This window comes from Eutrigla gurnardus, assembly GCF_963514095.1.
Source record: "Eutrigla gurnardus genome assembly, chromosome: 9".
NCBI lineage: Eukaryota > Metazoa > Chordata > Actinopteri > Perciformes > Triglidae > Eutrigla > Eutrigla gurnardus.
This window is the reverse complement of record NC_139923.1, coordinates 3329727-3347821: the sequence shown is the minus strand read 5'-3', so window position 1 is coordinate 3347821 and position 18095 is coordinate 3329727. Positions and strand designations below refer to the sequence as shown.

Here is an 18095-nt window from a genome sequence, read left to right as displayed (position 1 = left end):
TTGGTCCGTATCGGTACGCATCCGCAAGCTTGCAGGATACGGACAGAAATACGGACGAAATGTACGCAGAGAACAGATAGAAGGCTCCGTCCGTATCCGTATGCGTGTCTAGCGTAGATATAAATGAGCCTCAAGGGCAATTTAGAGTCATCAATGAACCTATCCAAATCCTGCATGTCTTTGTGACTGACTGTGGGAGGAAGCCGGAGAACCCGGAGAGAACCCGTGCTTACACGGAGAGAACATGCAAATTCCACACCGAAGGAACCTGGGGCCAACCCGGGAATCGATCCCGGGACCCTCTCGTAGTGGGGAGCACATTTCCTGTAACCGCTGTAGCATGAAATCATGGTGGAATTAACTACCTACCTAGCTCACTAGAGGGCTTGTGAGCTAGCTCTGTTTTTTCAGAGAAGCACTGTCCGTATCTGTTTGGCACCCATTTGAATTGGGCGGTTCACCCGGCAGAGCTCAGCCACCATGTGATCTTCAGCTAACTAGCCAGACATCCGGTAGCACTGTCGCTGTGAGGCGACAGTGCTACCCACTACACCACTACACCACTGGTGTAGTGGGTGTAGCTACCCACTACACCACCGTGCAGGCCGGCTGAAATATAGCAGGTCAACAAATATGGGTTGGAATTAAAATTACATTTTGTGCAGATATTCATGTTCATCAAAGAATAGTCCTAATGACCTTTGTCCTCCGACTCTACAAATGTGTTCAGAACTAAGAGCATTAGCCTTGGCTGTACTTTGTGTTTATTGCTAATGACCAATTAGCTTGCTAACCATGTTAGCATGCTAAACTTAAGATGCTGTAAAGATTTAAACTGCCAAAAATCAACATGTTTTATATCTATCCTCCCACATATTCGTTTCACTTCATATTGTAAACTTTTACACAGTCCTCCTTAACTGAACAGCATGTCAACTTTTAGAAAAATATATATTTTATGTGTATTACTATATTTATGTATACTTTTTTTCACGTTCTGTAATGTCAGTTGTATGCCTCCATGCCAGCGACAGCAGAATTTGACATGTTTGGGCGGTGCATCAGTCCACCTCGTTGTCAACGTAATCTCTCTGGAATGCCGTGAGGAAGTGTCTTCAAACGTCCACTTCAAGGATGAACTTATTTGAATTTCATGATCGAATGTCACTGTAACCTTACAAAACACGATATTCTCCATAACGCAACAAGAACTGATAATTGATCTGTCTCTTGACTTTTACATTTTCGATATTCAGCAAAATGGTTTTGGGTTCTGGTTTCGTTAACCGAAATTTGCTTAGTGATATTGTTGCAATATATTAGCAGATCATAGAAATGGAAGGGAGTAGAATGGACATTTTTCAATGGCGATGTGAGTAGCTGGGAAAAAAAGAAAAAAAGTCATGGTGGCAACACGTCATTGGGGCTGTAAAGTGTTGTCGCAGCTGACTGGCAAGAGAGGGGACCCAGCTCCGGATGTCTGGCTAGTTAGCTGAAGATCACATGGTGGCTGAGCTCTGCCGGGTGAACCGCCCAATTCAAATGGGTGCCAAACAGATACGGACAGTGCTTCTCTGAAAAAACAGACGGGCACATGTCCCGTTACCGCTGTAGCATGAAAGCATGATGGAATTAGAGTGTTAGCTCACAAGCCCTCTAGTGAGCTAGGTAGGTAGTTAATTCCACCATGATTTCATGCTACAGCAGTTACAGGAAATGTGCTCCCCACTACTCGTCTTCTATATTTGCGAGGTTGAAGTTGGCACTGACCCAGACAGGCATAGTCTGACAAAACTCGACAATTATTGTAAATAAGTAAAAGAAAAGACGCACACTGTAGCGTTGTTCAACTGATACTGCATTTATTGGTTTAAATGGTGAGATGAGGCCAGAGACTACTAGTGTAGCAACCAGACCAGGAAACAACTATCAACAGCTCCCGTTGACATTTCTATTGTCCTTTAAAAGGGTAAATCAACACTTCCAAGTCCTGCACAAATCACCAAAGTCACAGCCGGCGCCAAACTCACTCACACATTTTAAATGTTGCATTCCTCACCAGCTCACGCCCTTTGTCTTCATGGCATTTGTTGGTGCACTGCTGTACATACTGAATATTTTGGAGTGCTACGGCCAGCTGCAGATCAGCTGGAGATAGAAAAACGAGGACCCGAGGCTCCATGGCACCAATACAACGCCACAGGGAACACTTGAGTTGTCGAAGCCAAATGCTGTTAATGAACATGTCATTCCCTGGTGCAAGAGAAGGAGCAACACTTCTGATTGCTAATGCTTCTTTTCGCTCCTTAACTCAACACTACTACTATATTCCATAAATTATCACCTTCACACCTACCTGCGTCCAAACTCTCTACAGAGCCGTTTATACTCTATATGCCGTTATGACGTGTTGGATGGTCTGGAAAAAAAGTCACTGAGTAGGATTGAATTTTGGTTGAACAAATTTATTTTGACGATTTCTCCATTTTTTTCCTGTAGTTTTGAAACACCTGCTGTGATGCCACTGACTAAAAGTCAACGTGCTTCAACGATTTTCACCCACAGTCCAACTTGAAGAGTGTAAGATTGAACGTTTAAAACTTTGTTTCCTATTCTGGTGGTTACACATCATATTTATGGAGTTAGAGTCTGTAAAAAACAGAAACAAAAACACTCCCTTCTCCCGTCACAAGAGAATGCGCTGCCACCCAGCCCAAAATAATATTTATATCTCTATGTCCTGTAAATGAATGAGTAATATGCTCCTCTGGGTTCCATTAAACTATGTGTTTGAAAGCATAAAAGACTGATATGCAGTCAGTGTGTAACCCCTCCTGCATCGTTTTATTGCAAACGTTTAAATAACAGAACTAAATGCGTTACAGTTTGGATGTACAGAGGATCCCGGGGGGGTTGGACACACAAAGCTCCTGGTTTCTCCTCCTCGTTATGTACAGTGAAGGTGCAACAGTGGCCGGCGGATCAGAAGTTGATGGCTTTGCCGAAGGAAGCGGCCAGGTTCGCTTCCCTGAATGCCTCCGACACCGTCTGCAGCAGGTGGAGAAAGGGGGGGGGGGGGGGGGGGGGGGGGTGGAAGAGAAAGAAGAAAGGGATGAAGCAAAAGAAGACTTAATTTCAGTCTGTTCATGTTTTAACTGTTATTATTAGGGATGCACGATACCTATAGCATTATTGGATATCGGGTTCAATATTATTATTATTATTATTATTAGTAGGAGTACTTGTAAAACTACTTTGATACCACTGCAGCAACGTGACATTAACCTCTCCCCATTGAGCCTAATAAGCCGCCCAACATGTTAATCATCATTTAGCAGCAGCTGCAGCACGTGAGCTAAACAGACAGTTTAGACTCCAGTTCTATTTTGTGGGTTTTCTTTATGTATACACGTGTGTGTGTGTGTGTGTGTGTGTGTGTGTGTGTGTGTGTGTGTGTGTGTGTGTGTGTGTGTGTGTGTGAGTGAGTGTGTGTGTGAGCGAGCGTGTTCGTGTTTGAGTGTCTGTGTGAGCGTGTGTGTGCGTGTGTGAGCGTGTGTGTGTGAGCGTGTGTGAGCGTGTGTGTGTGCGTGTGTGAGCGTGTGTGTGTGTGTGAGCGTGTGTGTGTGTGCGAGTGTGTGTGCGTGTGCGAGTGTGTGTGCGTGTGTGAGCGTGTGTGTGTGTGTGAGCGTGTGTGTGTGTGCGAGTGTGTGTGTGTGTGCGAGTGTGTGTGTGTGTGTGTGTGAAGACATACAGGATGGGCGTGGCAGACTCTGGCGATGTCCTCACAGGAAGCCCCATACTCCATGGCCAGAGCAGCTTCATTAATCATCTCTCCCGCTCCCTGCAGGGAAACGACACCTTTTAACTAGGGCTGTCAAAGTTAACGCGTTAATAACGCGTTAACGCAACATCCTCTTAACGGCGTTAATTTTTTTAACGCGCGATTAACGCTCGGTATTAAAAAAAAAAAAAAACGCGCATTGTTTGATTTATGGCCGTCGGTGGCACCTGTAGTCTTGATCCAGAGGGAAGGTGCGCGTCCACAGGCAGCGGTGTTTCCCCGCGTCCCATTCATTGTATTCTGGTAGCGTTGCGGCGCTCTGATCATCAATCAGAGGCGCCGGGCTCGACTCGCCGCCTCGGGAGCGCTCGCGAACGCTCGCAAAAATATGTTGTTTGAAGGAGAGCGCCTGTCAATCATCCTCTAGTGGCAGCCCACCAAGCGTGCAATACTGGGAAGCGGCGCGTCCACACGCGTTTAAAATCGATTTGTGAACGGCAAATTCACCTTCAAAAGACTGCCAGATGGTTCAGTCGATAAGACCAAAGTCATCTGCGCGTACTGTGGGTATGAAATGAGCTACCATAGAAGTACGTCCAGTCTGAGATATCACTTGCAAGCCAATGCACTTATATCCTAACTGTACTTATCTCCTGTTACACTATCTCCTGTGACATGTTCACTTTAATTGTTTGTGATATATTCTTATAACCCTGTTTTGATCCCATGTTTTGGTAAGGGGATATTTGAAGTGTTAAATAAACATTTTCATAAATCAAGTATATTTGCCCTTATGTTGTTAAAAGTATTAAGAATATGAAAAAAATTCATTAAAGTACATTTAGAAGAAAAAAAAATGTAATAAAAAAAATGTGATTAATTTGCGATTAATCGCGAGTTAACTATGGACAAAATGCGATTAATCGCGATTAAAAAAATCAATCTTTTGACAGCCCTACTTTTAACACATCGCTGTTTGAGGAACACGTTTTATTGAAGCTTGTCTCTCCAGTGACGTTTGTTGGTCAGACCAACACTTATGCACAGTCAAACTCGTCAGGAACTCTTAACAAGAGTGACAGGAAAGCCAACCCACGAGCACTGAACATCTTTTCAACCACGCCTCTGTGCTTCAGCTTTCTTATAGACCAACATGCATAACGCTACATGAAGACGAATTTAGACCATATTTAAAAAAAAAAAAAAAATTACATAACATGTTTACTAAACTTTCATTTTTTTAACCAAATGTAAATGACACATCTAAAAACAAAACTATTCAACATTTTTTAGATGTGAAATTGCTTCTTGGGAATTCAACTATATTGCCAAAATGCTACAATTTTGCACATTAAAAGTATATTAGGTATATTCATTTCATGCTAACAGTTCAGTTATAATCTCACTGGAACAAATTGTTTGACTTTTAATTATTTGTACAACAATAACATTTTTGCATTTTTTTCCACTGCTCCCGTAAAAAAAAAAAAAAAAACATTGCAACATTCATTAAAATTCTTTTAACAAGCAGCAGTGAATTTCAGGGATTTTAATCCACAACAATCCCCAAAAAGGTAGCAAATAAACTGGAGGGACTGTAGTTACGGACTCACAGTTATTCATGTGTCTGTTTGGGATGAAAGCACTTACAGATCCGAGGATGTGAGCTCCCAGCATCCTGTCCGTTTCCTTGTGGCTGAGGATCTTCACCATGCCGTCAGTGTCGGCATTGGTCTTGGCTCGGCTGTTTGCTGCGAAGGGGAACTTGCCGACTTTGTATGGGATGCCCTGAGGAGGAGGAGGAGGAGGAGGAGGAGGAGGGGGAGGGGGAGGAGGAGGAGGGGCAAGAAGAGGAGAGTCGGACTGTAAAACCACTGCTAGACACAGAGACTATATATCAGTTTATTATTTCAAAATCAACCAAAATAATGAAAATAGTCTTTGCGTCAGGCTGGTGCAGAGTGCTTACAGGCGACTGCCATTAGAGCTCAAACAACTATCGATTCACTGAAAACATTTAGAAAGACAAAAAGCTTTCTCCATAATATGATTATAAAATGAAGACTTTGGGGACTGTTGGTCAGACAAAACAAGGCCATCTTAAGAGTTGCCGAGTGTTGGATAGAATGGGATTAGATGGCACTCGGCTTGTGGTGTTTAATGTAATGTGTTTAAATAAATGTTGACTTTTGGACACAGTGAAACATTTGGGAACACGAGTCAGACAGGATGCGCCCCCTGGTGGCCACTTGTTAAAATGCAGGTTTAAAGCACTTCAGTGTTGGCTTCACTTTTGAGGACGGGAGGGTGTCGCCTGGAAACAATCCTACGCAGCCATCACTAAACTCAACAACTTGATACTAATAATGTTAGTGGAACCTGACCTCTATCTGACACTATGCAGAAGTACCGGCTGAGACTCTCGACTTGTAAAAATATCTTAAAATGATCCATCTTAAATATCTTGACAAACCTCATACAAGTAATTCATGGCTAAGATCAAAGAATTATTTCTCCCGCCATTGACTTCCGCATATATTTTTTTCCGAAACAAGGTCCCTTAGCTGTTCTGTGATGTCAGCCAGCTCTGCGTGGCTGGTTGAGCCATAAACTATAAACACAAGCCACCCTCTTACACAGTAATATGTAGAAGGATCAATACAATATTGTGTTCACAACTTGTTTCTGCTGCCCCCAAGTGGCCAATGTAAATCAGTCATTGAGTGTTAAATAATTCAAATTGTATATGATGTGCATGTGTATTATACAGACAGGATTCTCACCTCCTCTTTGAGCTGCTCCTCGGTCTTGCCCACCCAGGCCACCTCAGGGTGAGTGTAGATGACGGAGGGAACGCAGTTGTAGTCGATGTGCACGGCGCCGCCGGCGATGCCCTCCACGCAGATGATGCCCTCATCCTCAGCCTTGTGGGCCAGCATTGGCCCAGCGACCACGTCACCGATGGCATGAATACTGAGGGAGGACAACCAGTTTACTACACTGAATGTCACAATGACTCTTTTTGACTCCCGAAAATTTAACTAAAAGAAACTGAACCGAAAGTTGCATTTATTGTAATCAATAACTGATGAATAATATGATGATGTAACTCATTATATTTCCATCATCCGCTGGTCGAACACTTGCTTACACCACTACTTACTACATTTAATGCAAATTATGGCATTTTATTTATTTAGAAGTTACATTTTTAATATACCTGAACATTTATTTTCTTACCTCAACATTTTATTATATTATTGGTATTTAATATAAACATGATTAATTTAAATCAATTCTCTTGTATTTGTGTACAGGCCAGTCTCGCTCTACTTCAATTTAAATACCGTAGATGACCATTTAGTAGCCCGGGCGTTTAATATGCTAAATCGACTTGGAGCTCAGGCGTTTATAAGAACCAGGCGCGTATTTGCAACAGGCTACAATTTATTTTTGCAATGAGCAGCACCAGACCATCATGCAAAGAACAAGGAGCTCACCATAGCACCACTGGAACAAAACTACTTTTTCCCCCCGACGCATCTTTATTGACATCAGACAATAAATACAAAGACAGTTTGTCTGTGTTACCGCGACACAGGGAGCTGATCAGAGCAGTGTTATGAATGATAACGGAAGGGGGGGTCGATCGCGGTAATTTCAACACTGTACATTAGCGCATTTATCTATATCCCTATATCCCTCAGTCTAGCGCGCCTGTGTTTGTGTCTGTGTGTGTGTGTGTGTGTGCGCGCGCCTGCATGCGAGAGAGAGAGAGAGAGCGAGAGGAGGGGCTGACTGACAGAAGAGGTGAGAGCCGGTGAAGTGCTGTTAAAAAAAAAACTTTTGTTTTCTGTGCAAGACTATGGTAAACACTTAATCGCCCGGGCGTTTAATTGAACCGGCGTTTATTATGCCAAATGAGGTCGGACCCCCGGCGGCTATTAGAGCACAGGCGCGTATTTGCACGCGGGCGATTATTTGGTCATCTACGGTAAGTAGTTCACTATTTGCTCTGCTGAATCTCAACTTTTGCCAAAATATGATTGTTGGATTTCTAAAATCACATTTTCAATGTAAAAGGAGACGATGAATAAGCCATAAGGGGTTTTCTTGTCTCACAGAGGACTCTACCTGGGCACTTTGGTCTGGAAGCGGTTGTTGACAGGGATGCGGCCCCTGTTGTCCAGCTCGATGCCGACAGAATCCAGACCCAGGTTCTGGGTGTAAGGTCGCCTGCCGATACAGACCAGCAGCACGTCGCACGTCAGAGTCTCGTTCTTCCCTCCGGCCGCCGCCTCCACTCTGAAACACAAAGGCGGGGTTACTCACGGCAGCAGTAATCCACGCTTCACGAATACCGAGGGCCGCCTGACTCACGCCACGTCGATCTTGCCGTCGGGCCTCTTGGTGGCTCCCATCACTTTGGTGCCGAGCTTGAACTTGAATCCCTGTTTCTGCAGGATGCGCTGGAAGTTCTTGGATATCTCCATGTCGATGCCCATGCCGCCCACGTGGCCCAGGAACTCCACAGCTGTGACTTTAGAGCCCAGACGCTGCCACACTGACCCCTGCAGACCGGGAGGACAGACATCGGTATGACTTATGGGCCGTTTCAGTTCAGCGGCTGCATCCTTCAGAGGCTGCGTTTGAAGACTGTGTTTCACAGCAGCTGAAAAAAGGATGTCCCATTTCAAAGACTGCTTCAACCGCAGCCCAGAAATGCACCCTTGTCTTCCTGGATTTATAAGATCCAACACAGGATCCTTCACGGCCAAACTTATCCCAAGATGCCAGAGACGATGATTTTAAATCAACATGGTGTCTATCAGCAGATCAGCAGCGGGAAACGTAGCAGAAAAAAGTCCCTCAGTCTCTAATACCCCTTTTCCACCGAGGCATTATGAGGGCCGGTTCGGAGCCGGTGCCCAATCGCGAACCAGTTCTTCCTGTTTCCACAGACAAAGAGCCGGCTCTCGGCCTGGAAAACTGGTTCCCGAGCGGCCCCAACTCTTTGCTGGGCTGGAACCGGGCCCGGCTTACGTTAGGGGCTGGGGGCGGGGTTAACGCTCGAGGCAACGGGGGAAAATACGCCGCTGCGGAGTTTTACTAACGTTACTGTTCCCGGTAAGTTTCACTTTTAAAATGTTTAACCTCGTTGCAAACCAACGACACATTTCTGTTTAGTTTACCAAGCTAGTGATTATGTTCGTAACAGCAGCAACTAGTGGCTTTGCTTCCTCGGGTAATGTAAGCTGACCGGCTAGCTAGCCAGCTAGCGTGATATTGCTAACAACAACGTTAGCATGCCACTTTCTGACTGCCGTTGGCTCACTAAACGTTACCAACTACCAACGTGACTAAACATCTGTGTTCGCAGCGTCATGGACACATGGTTTGTGTTTGTAGAGCTGTCGGACATCGGCGATATTGAACGGAGGTCCAACCTGCAGATGACTAAACATCAAACATTCTGATCTATTGATCACACACTGTTCTACACTTTAAAAAATGTTGTGATTTTAGTATTTTGTGTATTTTATTGTTATTGTATTATTTGCCAAAATAAACACTTTTTCTGAAGAGACATGTCTGCTATGCTTGAAATTAGCGCTGCGGGGAAACCTCAGACGTATACAGTGACGTAATGACGTGGCTCTCTGGGCTCTCTAGCCGGTGGAAACGCAAACAGGTTCTCGGACGGTTCGCAAGTTGAACCAACTGCGAACCAGCACGGGCACCGGCCCGGCTCTTGAACTAGGTTCGCGTTGGTGGAAAAGGGGTATAAGATATCATGAGGCATATCCTCCATCATGATATGAAATAAAAAGTATAAAGTATGATCTCTGGCTCCTTATTGATCAGATAACGTTAACTGCATGGTACGGCACACCGGGTATGCTCCTCTCCTGCACCATGCGTCTCATTTTCTAGACGTGCATAAAAAGTCAAATACTCTCAAATGTTCAGCACCAGACGTGGAGTCGCCCTGCAAAGGGCGGGCTTTACTACTGAACCACTTCCTTCCTGTTTTGATGCCAGTAGATGTGGTAGGAACGGACAATCAAAGGTTGATATTAGTTTAATTAGGATGAACTATTTATTTGTTTTCATTATGTCATGAAGCCAAATCCTCCTTTTTTACCCTCCTCATCCAACTGCAGAGCAACATCAAGAGCTCCGCGTCTGCTTGAATCTACATTTGACCGCCTGGTTGTGCATGCTATACAGGCTGATCAGCTGTTTTGTCGAAACGAGTTTGCCAAGTGGCGTTTTTAATCAGCTGCACCTCAGAGTGATTCGGCCCTTGAAATTAGCGTTTGAGAACATAAACCCACGTTTACAATGTTTACCGAGATAATAAATCATGTGAGAAGTTGGGTCCTTTGAGCGTTGTCCGATTCAGATGATTTTTATATGATCATTTGGGCTACTTTTGAGCAGTTTTCAATTCATTATCACTGATTTGAGCAAAAGCTTTCATGCGAGTTCATCGCTAAAATCATTTAATGACTCCTACTATACATATGTCATTATTGTAGCCGTGGTTTTGACTTATTTGAAATGGGCCAGGCTGTGATTGGACTACTTTTGTGTCAGTTAAATATGGCAAAGCTGAAGCAGAATGAAGAGATGCTGACCAGCTCCACTCCGATGACTCCAGCTCCGATCACGATCATCTCCCCTGGAACTTTGTTCAGGGACAGAGCTCCTGTTGACGACACCACGTTCTCTTCATCGATCTAAGAGAGCCAAGAAAAACATTCAATACACCAACTTTAGCACCGCAAACAACATTTTCCTGGAGTATTTTACACAGATTGAAATATTATTATCATCCCAGACCAGACGGACCTGTCACATCATTGATTTACTTGTTTTAGTTAAAACGACTTCAATATGGTGAATTAAAATAACTGGTTGATGATTAAATCAGGTGTGTAATATAATAATAATAATAATAATAATAATATCCAGGTGTGTAGCCTATGATGACATTCCTATGATTGAAGTGTTTCATGCTCCATGTACCTGGATCCCGGGGAAGGGCGTGACCTCGGAGCCGGTGGCGATGAGGATGTTCTTGGTGTTGATAACCTGCTCGCTGCCGTCTGCTGCCACGGCCGTCACCTGGTTCTTACCGGTCACCCTCCCTAACCCGTTGACGTGGGTGACCTGAGAGGGGAGATCATAAGGGGGTCAGGTTGTTGACTGATGTGAGAGAGCATCCATTCCAATGAACGAGAGAAAGAGAGGCCTGACTTTGTTCTGCTTGAATAGATGTGCGATTCCTCCGGTCAGCGCTTTGACCGCGCCGCTCTTCTGGGCCATCATCTTCTCCAGGTTCAACGTCAGGCCTGAAACTGGGAAACAGATAGTTTGCTTAAATATTCTTTCATAAATAACAATAACTAAAGCTACTTGGTCTCATTAATTATTTAAAAATAAAATAACAAGCCACGTTCGGTTTGTCATTGAATGGAAAAAACATTTTCATTAGCTAATGATCACTTTACAACATTTTTAAACTACAAATTAATTTTGAATTAAAGTCATAATATAAGCATTAAATTAATGTTTATGATTAAACTTTTGGGTGTTACGTTAATCTTTAAACTGATTATAATCACATCATCAGGAGGACACAATTCCACTTACTAATACTGAATTATTGTTGAGCACTGAAGAACAAAAGATGGTTCTGGATGACAGCTGAAAGGATGCGTTTATATTACTCATAAACATTGAATTGTTTTAAATCTTTTATCAAGCAAAATTGCCAAATATTCTGTGGCTGTGATCATCTTTTGAGTTTTGGATGGAAAAAAGGAGGTTTGAAGACGTCAACTTTATCTCTGGGACCTTTTTCGGAGATGGATGTTGGTGATTCTTACTTTCAATGCCTCTGCTTTCAAAGTCCTTGCCGTGAGCCATGTGGTAAAAGTAGGAGTTGTTCAGCAGAGCCTGTGCACACCAAAACATTGATTAACACGTGTTTTTAATGCTTTCATATCATATTTTTCATGTACTTTATTCTATTATGCATCTTCAGTTCAACTGTGTTTGCCTACATACAGAACGATACAGGATTTCACTTTGAGAACATCATAAAAAATTAGGAAACTAAAAGGTAAAGTAACAAATCCTAAAAATAAAGGAAATAAATAATGAAATTAAATAAGATTGATGGAGATAAAATAAATGAACACAGAATAAATAAAATAAAATAAAATAAAGGAGACAAATGAAATGTGATTGTAAGAATAGAAACCCATCAGTTCTTCCTTATTTACTCTCCTGTTTGAGTGTCCCGTGCCGTTCTCTCACTCACATTGTCATCAGATAAATAAAAGTTTCAGCTCAATCACTACTATTTATAATGTGGGATACGAGGGAGTCTAAATAAACACTCTGGTTTTAGAGGAGTGTCAATCATTTCTGAGACAACCTTGGAGCGTCAATCATTTCTGAGACAACCTTGGAGCATAATCCAAAGCTATTGAGAAAGAGTTGCCTCTAGGGACTGACATTTATGGGTGATACCTTTGGATATATAGTGTTTATTTCTACCTTTGAGTAATGGCGTCCATGTAGTGTTGAGAAATGTGTGGTGGATGGAATATTTGTATCAGGAACCAAACCAGATCATTACCTTGGAGGGGATGCAGCCGACGTTGAGACACGTCCCACCCAACGTGGCATTTTTCTCAACACACACTGTCTGTCAAAGGAAGACAGAAAAGACATTTCCCTTTAAAAGGAGACCTGCATTACTCACTATAACTGAAAGAAATACACTGTGAAAAATGTGTTTTCTATTAGCTTGGATAGAGAGAAAAAATGGGGATAAGTGATGTCAAACAGTGATTGAAAAAAATTGATGTCACTAATGTCAAACTGTCATTGAAAATGTGAAAAACTATTTTTCAATTAAAATGGTGTTACAACTCAGTGAGTGAGCTTGGATGTCTGCAGACTTTCTGAGAAGCAGAGCCAAGGTGAACGGTTTACAACACAATAATGTTACTTTAGAGGGACCACGTAAGGCGGTCCGTAGACCACGTGGCACTGGTGGTCCAATATATATCTTGCTTTATTTCCACTTTATATTGTAGGATTTACACAGACATAGCAGAACTGTTTCCCTCACTTTAGCGCTGTGCTTGGGTGGTGAGTCACGGCGTCGTCGTGTGCAAACTTTCCTTAACTAAATAAATCATATATATATTAACTTGTTTACAACTTGGTTTTGTTCGCAACCGAGTTCCACATATCAATCGCGTTTTATTATGACTTTTTTTTTATATAATTAACCATATTCGTAGTATGTTTCCCTCACAACAGTCGGTGAAAACGTTGCCTGACATGGAACCGGTCAGAGGCGTAAAAAAGGTTGGGGACCACTGTCGTAAGACAACTAAATTGTCAAGCTAGCACAAAGACATTTTTGCAACTTGTTTTCATTATTCAGAATATGTGCTGTAACTGAGGACATTTCAAAGATTATGTGTTGACCAGAATCATAACTGCTGTTTGATGTTATCAAAATGCTCATTTATATAAAAAAAAGAACTGATGAGAATTCAGTTTTCAGGGTTTTTCAGAAATGAGGTTTATTATTCGGAATTTGTAAAGAAATACATATTGTGTAGATAGTTGTAGAGATGCTAATTTATTCATATATAATTGATTGATAGTTTAATAAAGATAGAGATTCCAAAATGTCAAGAGATTAATTGTACCTTCCATGGTTGAAGACAGTGTACAGACTTGAATTTGCAAAATATAAGTTGTACACTGCAGATTACTCCATGTTTGTTCTGCATGTTATAATGCAGATGTGATGAAAACATTCTCATATGTTATTGTTTTTCTCACCTTGAAGCCCAGCTGTGCGGCTTTGATGGCAGCGACGTAGCCGCCGGGACCGGAGCCCACCACTGTGACGTCTGCATCAACTACAGAGACGGATACAGCAAGAGTTGTAAATGTGCTTTTGACTTGGCAAACATGTGTCATTTATGCAACAATTCAAATGGGTTATATGATATCTACACATCCATTGATTAATAAAATATATATACACCGACTATCCATGTAAATATAATGTTGTAACTAGGGATGCACGATAATTATCGGACCGATAATTATCGGCCCGATAATAGGAATTATGACGTCAACCCGATAAATCCGATACAATTATTAATACCTCCGATAATCCGAAGATAGGATGTTTGTGTTAAAACAGCGATTGGATTGGGATGAGGGACGTTAGTTTTTTTCTAGGCGCCTCCCGTTTAGCATGTGATGTGGTTACTGTGGTATCACAGGTTTCGGAGGAGGGAGTTAATCCACAAATCGAGCGCTCCCTTCTCATGCCTGGCTGTGACGTCGAGGCTGCGAGCGAGTGGAGGAGGAAGACTAGTAAACAAACACGCATGGCGTCTGTACTGTGGGACTACTTCAAAGTTTCTGAGGAAACTGAATCGCTTGCCATTTGTAACAAATGCAATGCAGAAGTTCCAAGAGGAGGGAAAAAGGCATCGAGCTTTAATACATCCAACCTTAAAAGTCACCTCGCACATCACCATCGCTACGACGGTGTGTTAAAAGCGTATGAAGACGGCGGCGCCGCTAAAGAAGCAGCGAGCCCGTAGTTTAGCGTTTTGATGCACGGGTGAAGTAGCGGTCCTTGTACCTCGGGTCCAATATAGTTGAGAGATAATACAGTGGCTTTTCCTCGATGTCACCAAAACGCGTTTCCACTGCTTTTAACGGGGTTTCCTTTGATGTTTTCACTCCGTGGTCTGTTGGTAACGTTTGTTTTAGCAGTCGTGTCAGCGCTTGAATGGAGGGGATCACATCCGCAGTAGTGGCTGTTGCTTTGCTGATATTTCTGCCTATTACCGTAGTTTACATTTCTGTGTGGATCAGGACCAACAGTTTAATGTAGCAGCACTTGTGTGTGCATATCCCATGCTGCTCAGGGAAAGTTGTCATTGACTGACTGACTGACTCACTTACATATTTATTTGAAAAAAATAAATATTGTCATTTTATTGAAGAGTCAAAACTGTTCTTGGCTTTCTTTTGTTCATAGTAATAATTATCATGTCACTGTGATACATCTGGTTAGGTGTTTGGTAAAAGGCAAAGCTATGCTAAATCTACCTAAGCTTAGTCATTAGTGTTTTTGACCTGAATTTGATCTGAATATACATTCAAAAACGAATAACAATATTATCGGTTATCGGTATCGGTATCGGTCCCGAGGAGCAGAAAGTTATCGATATCGGTATCGGCTTCAAAAAATCAATATCGTGCATCCCTAGTTGTAACTGTTCTAAGTGTCTTCAATCATATAATAATCTTGCTTGAACCAGTTGGAAGGAAAGCTGCAACATTACACAATACAGTGCACACATCAGGATGGGACCACCTCCGCCCCATTTTGAATCAGGCTCTGGACCACTCATGAATTGTGTTTGTATTCTGAATAAGAAAAAACATAAATCTCTTGTATGTCTTAACGAGCAGTCTCTCACATGAAGTCCAACGTCTGCTAAATGTGGAAAGCAACAACCATCGCACATCTGGCCAAAGCTCAGAAGAGAACATGCAATTAATGAAGACCGATGATAAGAGTTATCTTACTTGCTGCTTTGTCAGCGTAAGTCCTTGCGGACAGTGTTGCAGCTCCATGCAGTTTACAGGGAAGGTGGTGGCTCCGCTGTGAGGCAAACAGTGGTCAAAAAGGAAGAAAGAAAACCTCAACAAGATGATCAAACAAAAAACAATCCAATGCACAAAACTAAACACTCAGGAACAGGAGTGGGCTAAGCTGATGCAGCATGTGGAAAGGTGATTTCACTCCAGGGTAAAAAAAAATAAATAAAAAGTATCTTTAAGATGTGTTTATCCATCAGTAGAAGAGTCGGAGTAATCCAATCAGTTCCTCCTGTAATTATCATTTTTGTTTTCATTCCTGTTTTCCAGGGGAACTTTCACACTCGACAATAGGCTGCTTGTCATTTGTTTTGTGCATTTCCTTCAATATCATTTCCTTGTTCCGTCAGTGTGTAAAGAGCACAGTGAAAGCAGATTTTGGGAAGATACCAAAACACTGTCAGCATCAAAGCTAAGAAATTATGAAACTGTATTTATGCAAGGATAGTTGAGCAGTACAAAGTGGGGGTAGCAGAAATAGTAATACTACGCAGGACTGTGCACCCTACCTCCCTTTTTTGCTATGTTTCCTATATGTTCTATGTTGTATATTGTTTATTCTCATACTAATTTGCACTGCTATTGGAGTTGGCTTCCTTTTAATCTCATCGTTAATGTGTACATAAAGGCATTCTATTCTATTCTAAAGTTCTCAGCATGGAGCTACAGTGAGAGTATTTTAACGTTGTTTAAGTTTTTATCCAACGCAGAAAACATTTGTGGCAGACCCTCAACACCCTCTTCATTCAGAGTTTGGACTCCTGCATCAGGAGGAGGAACACTTTCCATAGGAGGGCCAAATCAAACACATATCTGAGATCATTTGCTGCTTTAGCTGTTTTAAAACTGTAGGCCTAGCTGCTATTGTATACACACCTTAATAAGGACTGATGGACTCTTACTGCTTTATTTCTCATTGCAATTTTTATCAGGATACATCTACTGTTATATGTATTTATGTTAGTTTTTTTTATTATTATTTTATGACATGTATTGGCTGTGTTGACTACTGTTTGCAAACCAAATTGCCCCTTAGGGACAATAAAGACTATCCTATCCTTGTTTTGAAGGAGTCCCCGCAGCTGGAGTAGGTTTGGGGTCCAACGCCTTGCTCAAGGGCCCTCGGCAGCACTGAGGGTACTCACCTGGCAGTGCTGCGTATCCAACCTGCAGCTAGCTTATCCAGCTAAACAGGCTGCTAAGGCGACGGCTAGTTGGCAATACTATACTATTTGTATACATTTGTTTTGTTATTTTAGAGACAGTTATGGTAAATGGACTCAAAAGAGCTCAACAATTGGGAATGACACGTAATTTAGGTTGAGACGACAAACCAATAAATTACAGTCAGGTGACTGAGTGCTAACTATCTTAGCATGATAACATAACTTATAGGAGGACAGCTGTCAACTGTAACCTCACTTAACTTGTTAAGTTACATCTAGAAACTTCTACCCTTAGAATGCAAATGCCACGCAACGCCATCCCAAATATTTACAATTTGTTGACGAAGTAACGTTGGCTAACTTTGATAGCCAGTTTTAATGTGCTTTACTGGAACACACTCAATAAAAACATTTTCATGCCGAATCAACCAGGGAACGTCATACAATCAGACAATGTATCAAACTCGTAATTAGCGACGTATTTCTTTCGCCAAAAAGCACAACAATTGTGAATTGCACGTTTTTCCACTGGAGTCTGGCGTTACGTCCTCTTCACAGCGTTCACCCGACCAGTGGCGTTAGCTCACCCGCTAGTCAGGCCCGCCGGGCGTAAATCCCATAAAAACAGTATTCTCTGGACCAACCGCTAATGGGACCAGTTAGAAGGCGCTCTGGACAACACATACTGGTTAGTAGATTAGCAAAACCCGTCCTTACCGTGGCCAGGGAGCGGTATAACTGTGTCCAGCTCTGCATTTTGTGTCCCCTCACCGGATCTGTAACCTACAACAGGGCCGACCAGCCAAGGACTCCTGTCATTGCGCGTGCGCAGTACCAGTCCATAAAAACACGCCCGTTAAGTCGCCTCTATATGACGTCTATGATTGTGAGAGCTGAAAAGAAAAAACTTGAGAGGGTTCAATTTAAAGCTATAAGAATTGCTCTAGGAGCTATTAAAACAACACCCACAAGTGCGTTATTAATAGAATCTGAAGAATCTCCACTTAGTTTAAGATATATTAAATTGTCTCTAACATACTGGGTTAGGCTGATGGGAAGTACTAATAATCCAGCCACTTCAGTTCTTAATAATTGCTGGGAATATCAAATAGAATCAAAAGGGTTTGGCTTGAATATTAATAGTATAGCAGAACAACACAGAATTAAAGAATTTAAATTTAGTCCTTCACTGGTTCTTATTGCGGTTCCCCCATGGTTTCTCCCATCACCAGAGGTTAATAGTGAACTACTGATAAGAAAAACAAAGAGTATCCAGATGAGCAAAGTTTTGCAGCATATTGACAGGGATGAACATCATTCTATGGATATGTTAAAATATATACTGATGGATCAAAAGATCCGCAAAATGGACATGGTGGTATTGGGATATTGTAGTGACCTACAAGGGAGTTAAAGTGTAA

The 18095-nt window shown here is 42.2% G+C and overlaps 1 protein-coding gene across 1 annotated transcript; it reads right to left on the bottom strand.

Moving 5' to 3' along the window:
- Nucleotides 1–2449: 2449 nt before the first annotated feature.
- dld (deltaD) lies at nt 2450–17506 on the bottom strand. The gene is made up of 14 exons (XM_084018488.1): nt 17392–17506; nt 15437–15512; nt 13661–13740; nt 12435–12503; nt 11677–11746; nt 11045–11145; nt 10814–10957; nt 10423–10524; nt 8162–8352; nt 7916–8086; nt 6565–6754; nt 5432–5569; nt 3752–3841; nt 2450–3048 (listed from the first exon to the last, which is right to left on the bottom strand). The coding sequence occupies exons 1-14, from the start codon at nt 17428–17430 to the stop codon at nt 2983–2985; spliced, it is 1527 nt and encodes a 508-aa protein (XP_083874614.1). The 5' UTR covers nt 17431–17506; the 3' UTR covers nt 2450–2982.
- Between the last annotated feature and the right edge of the window lie 589 nt (nt 17507–18095).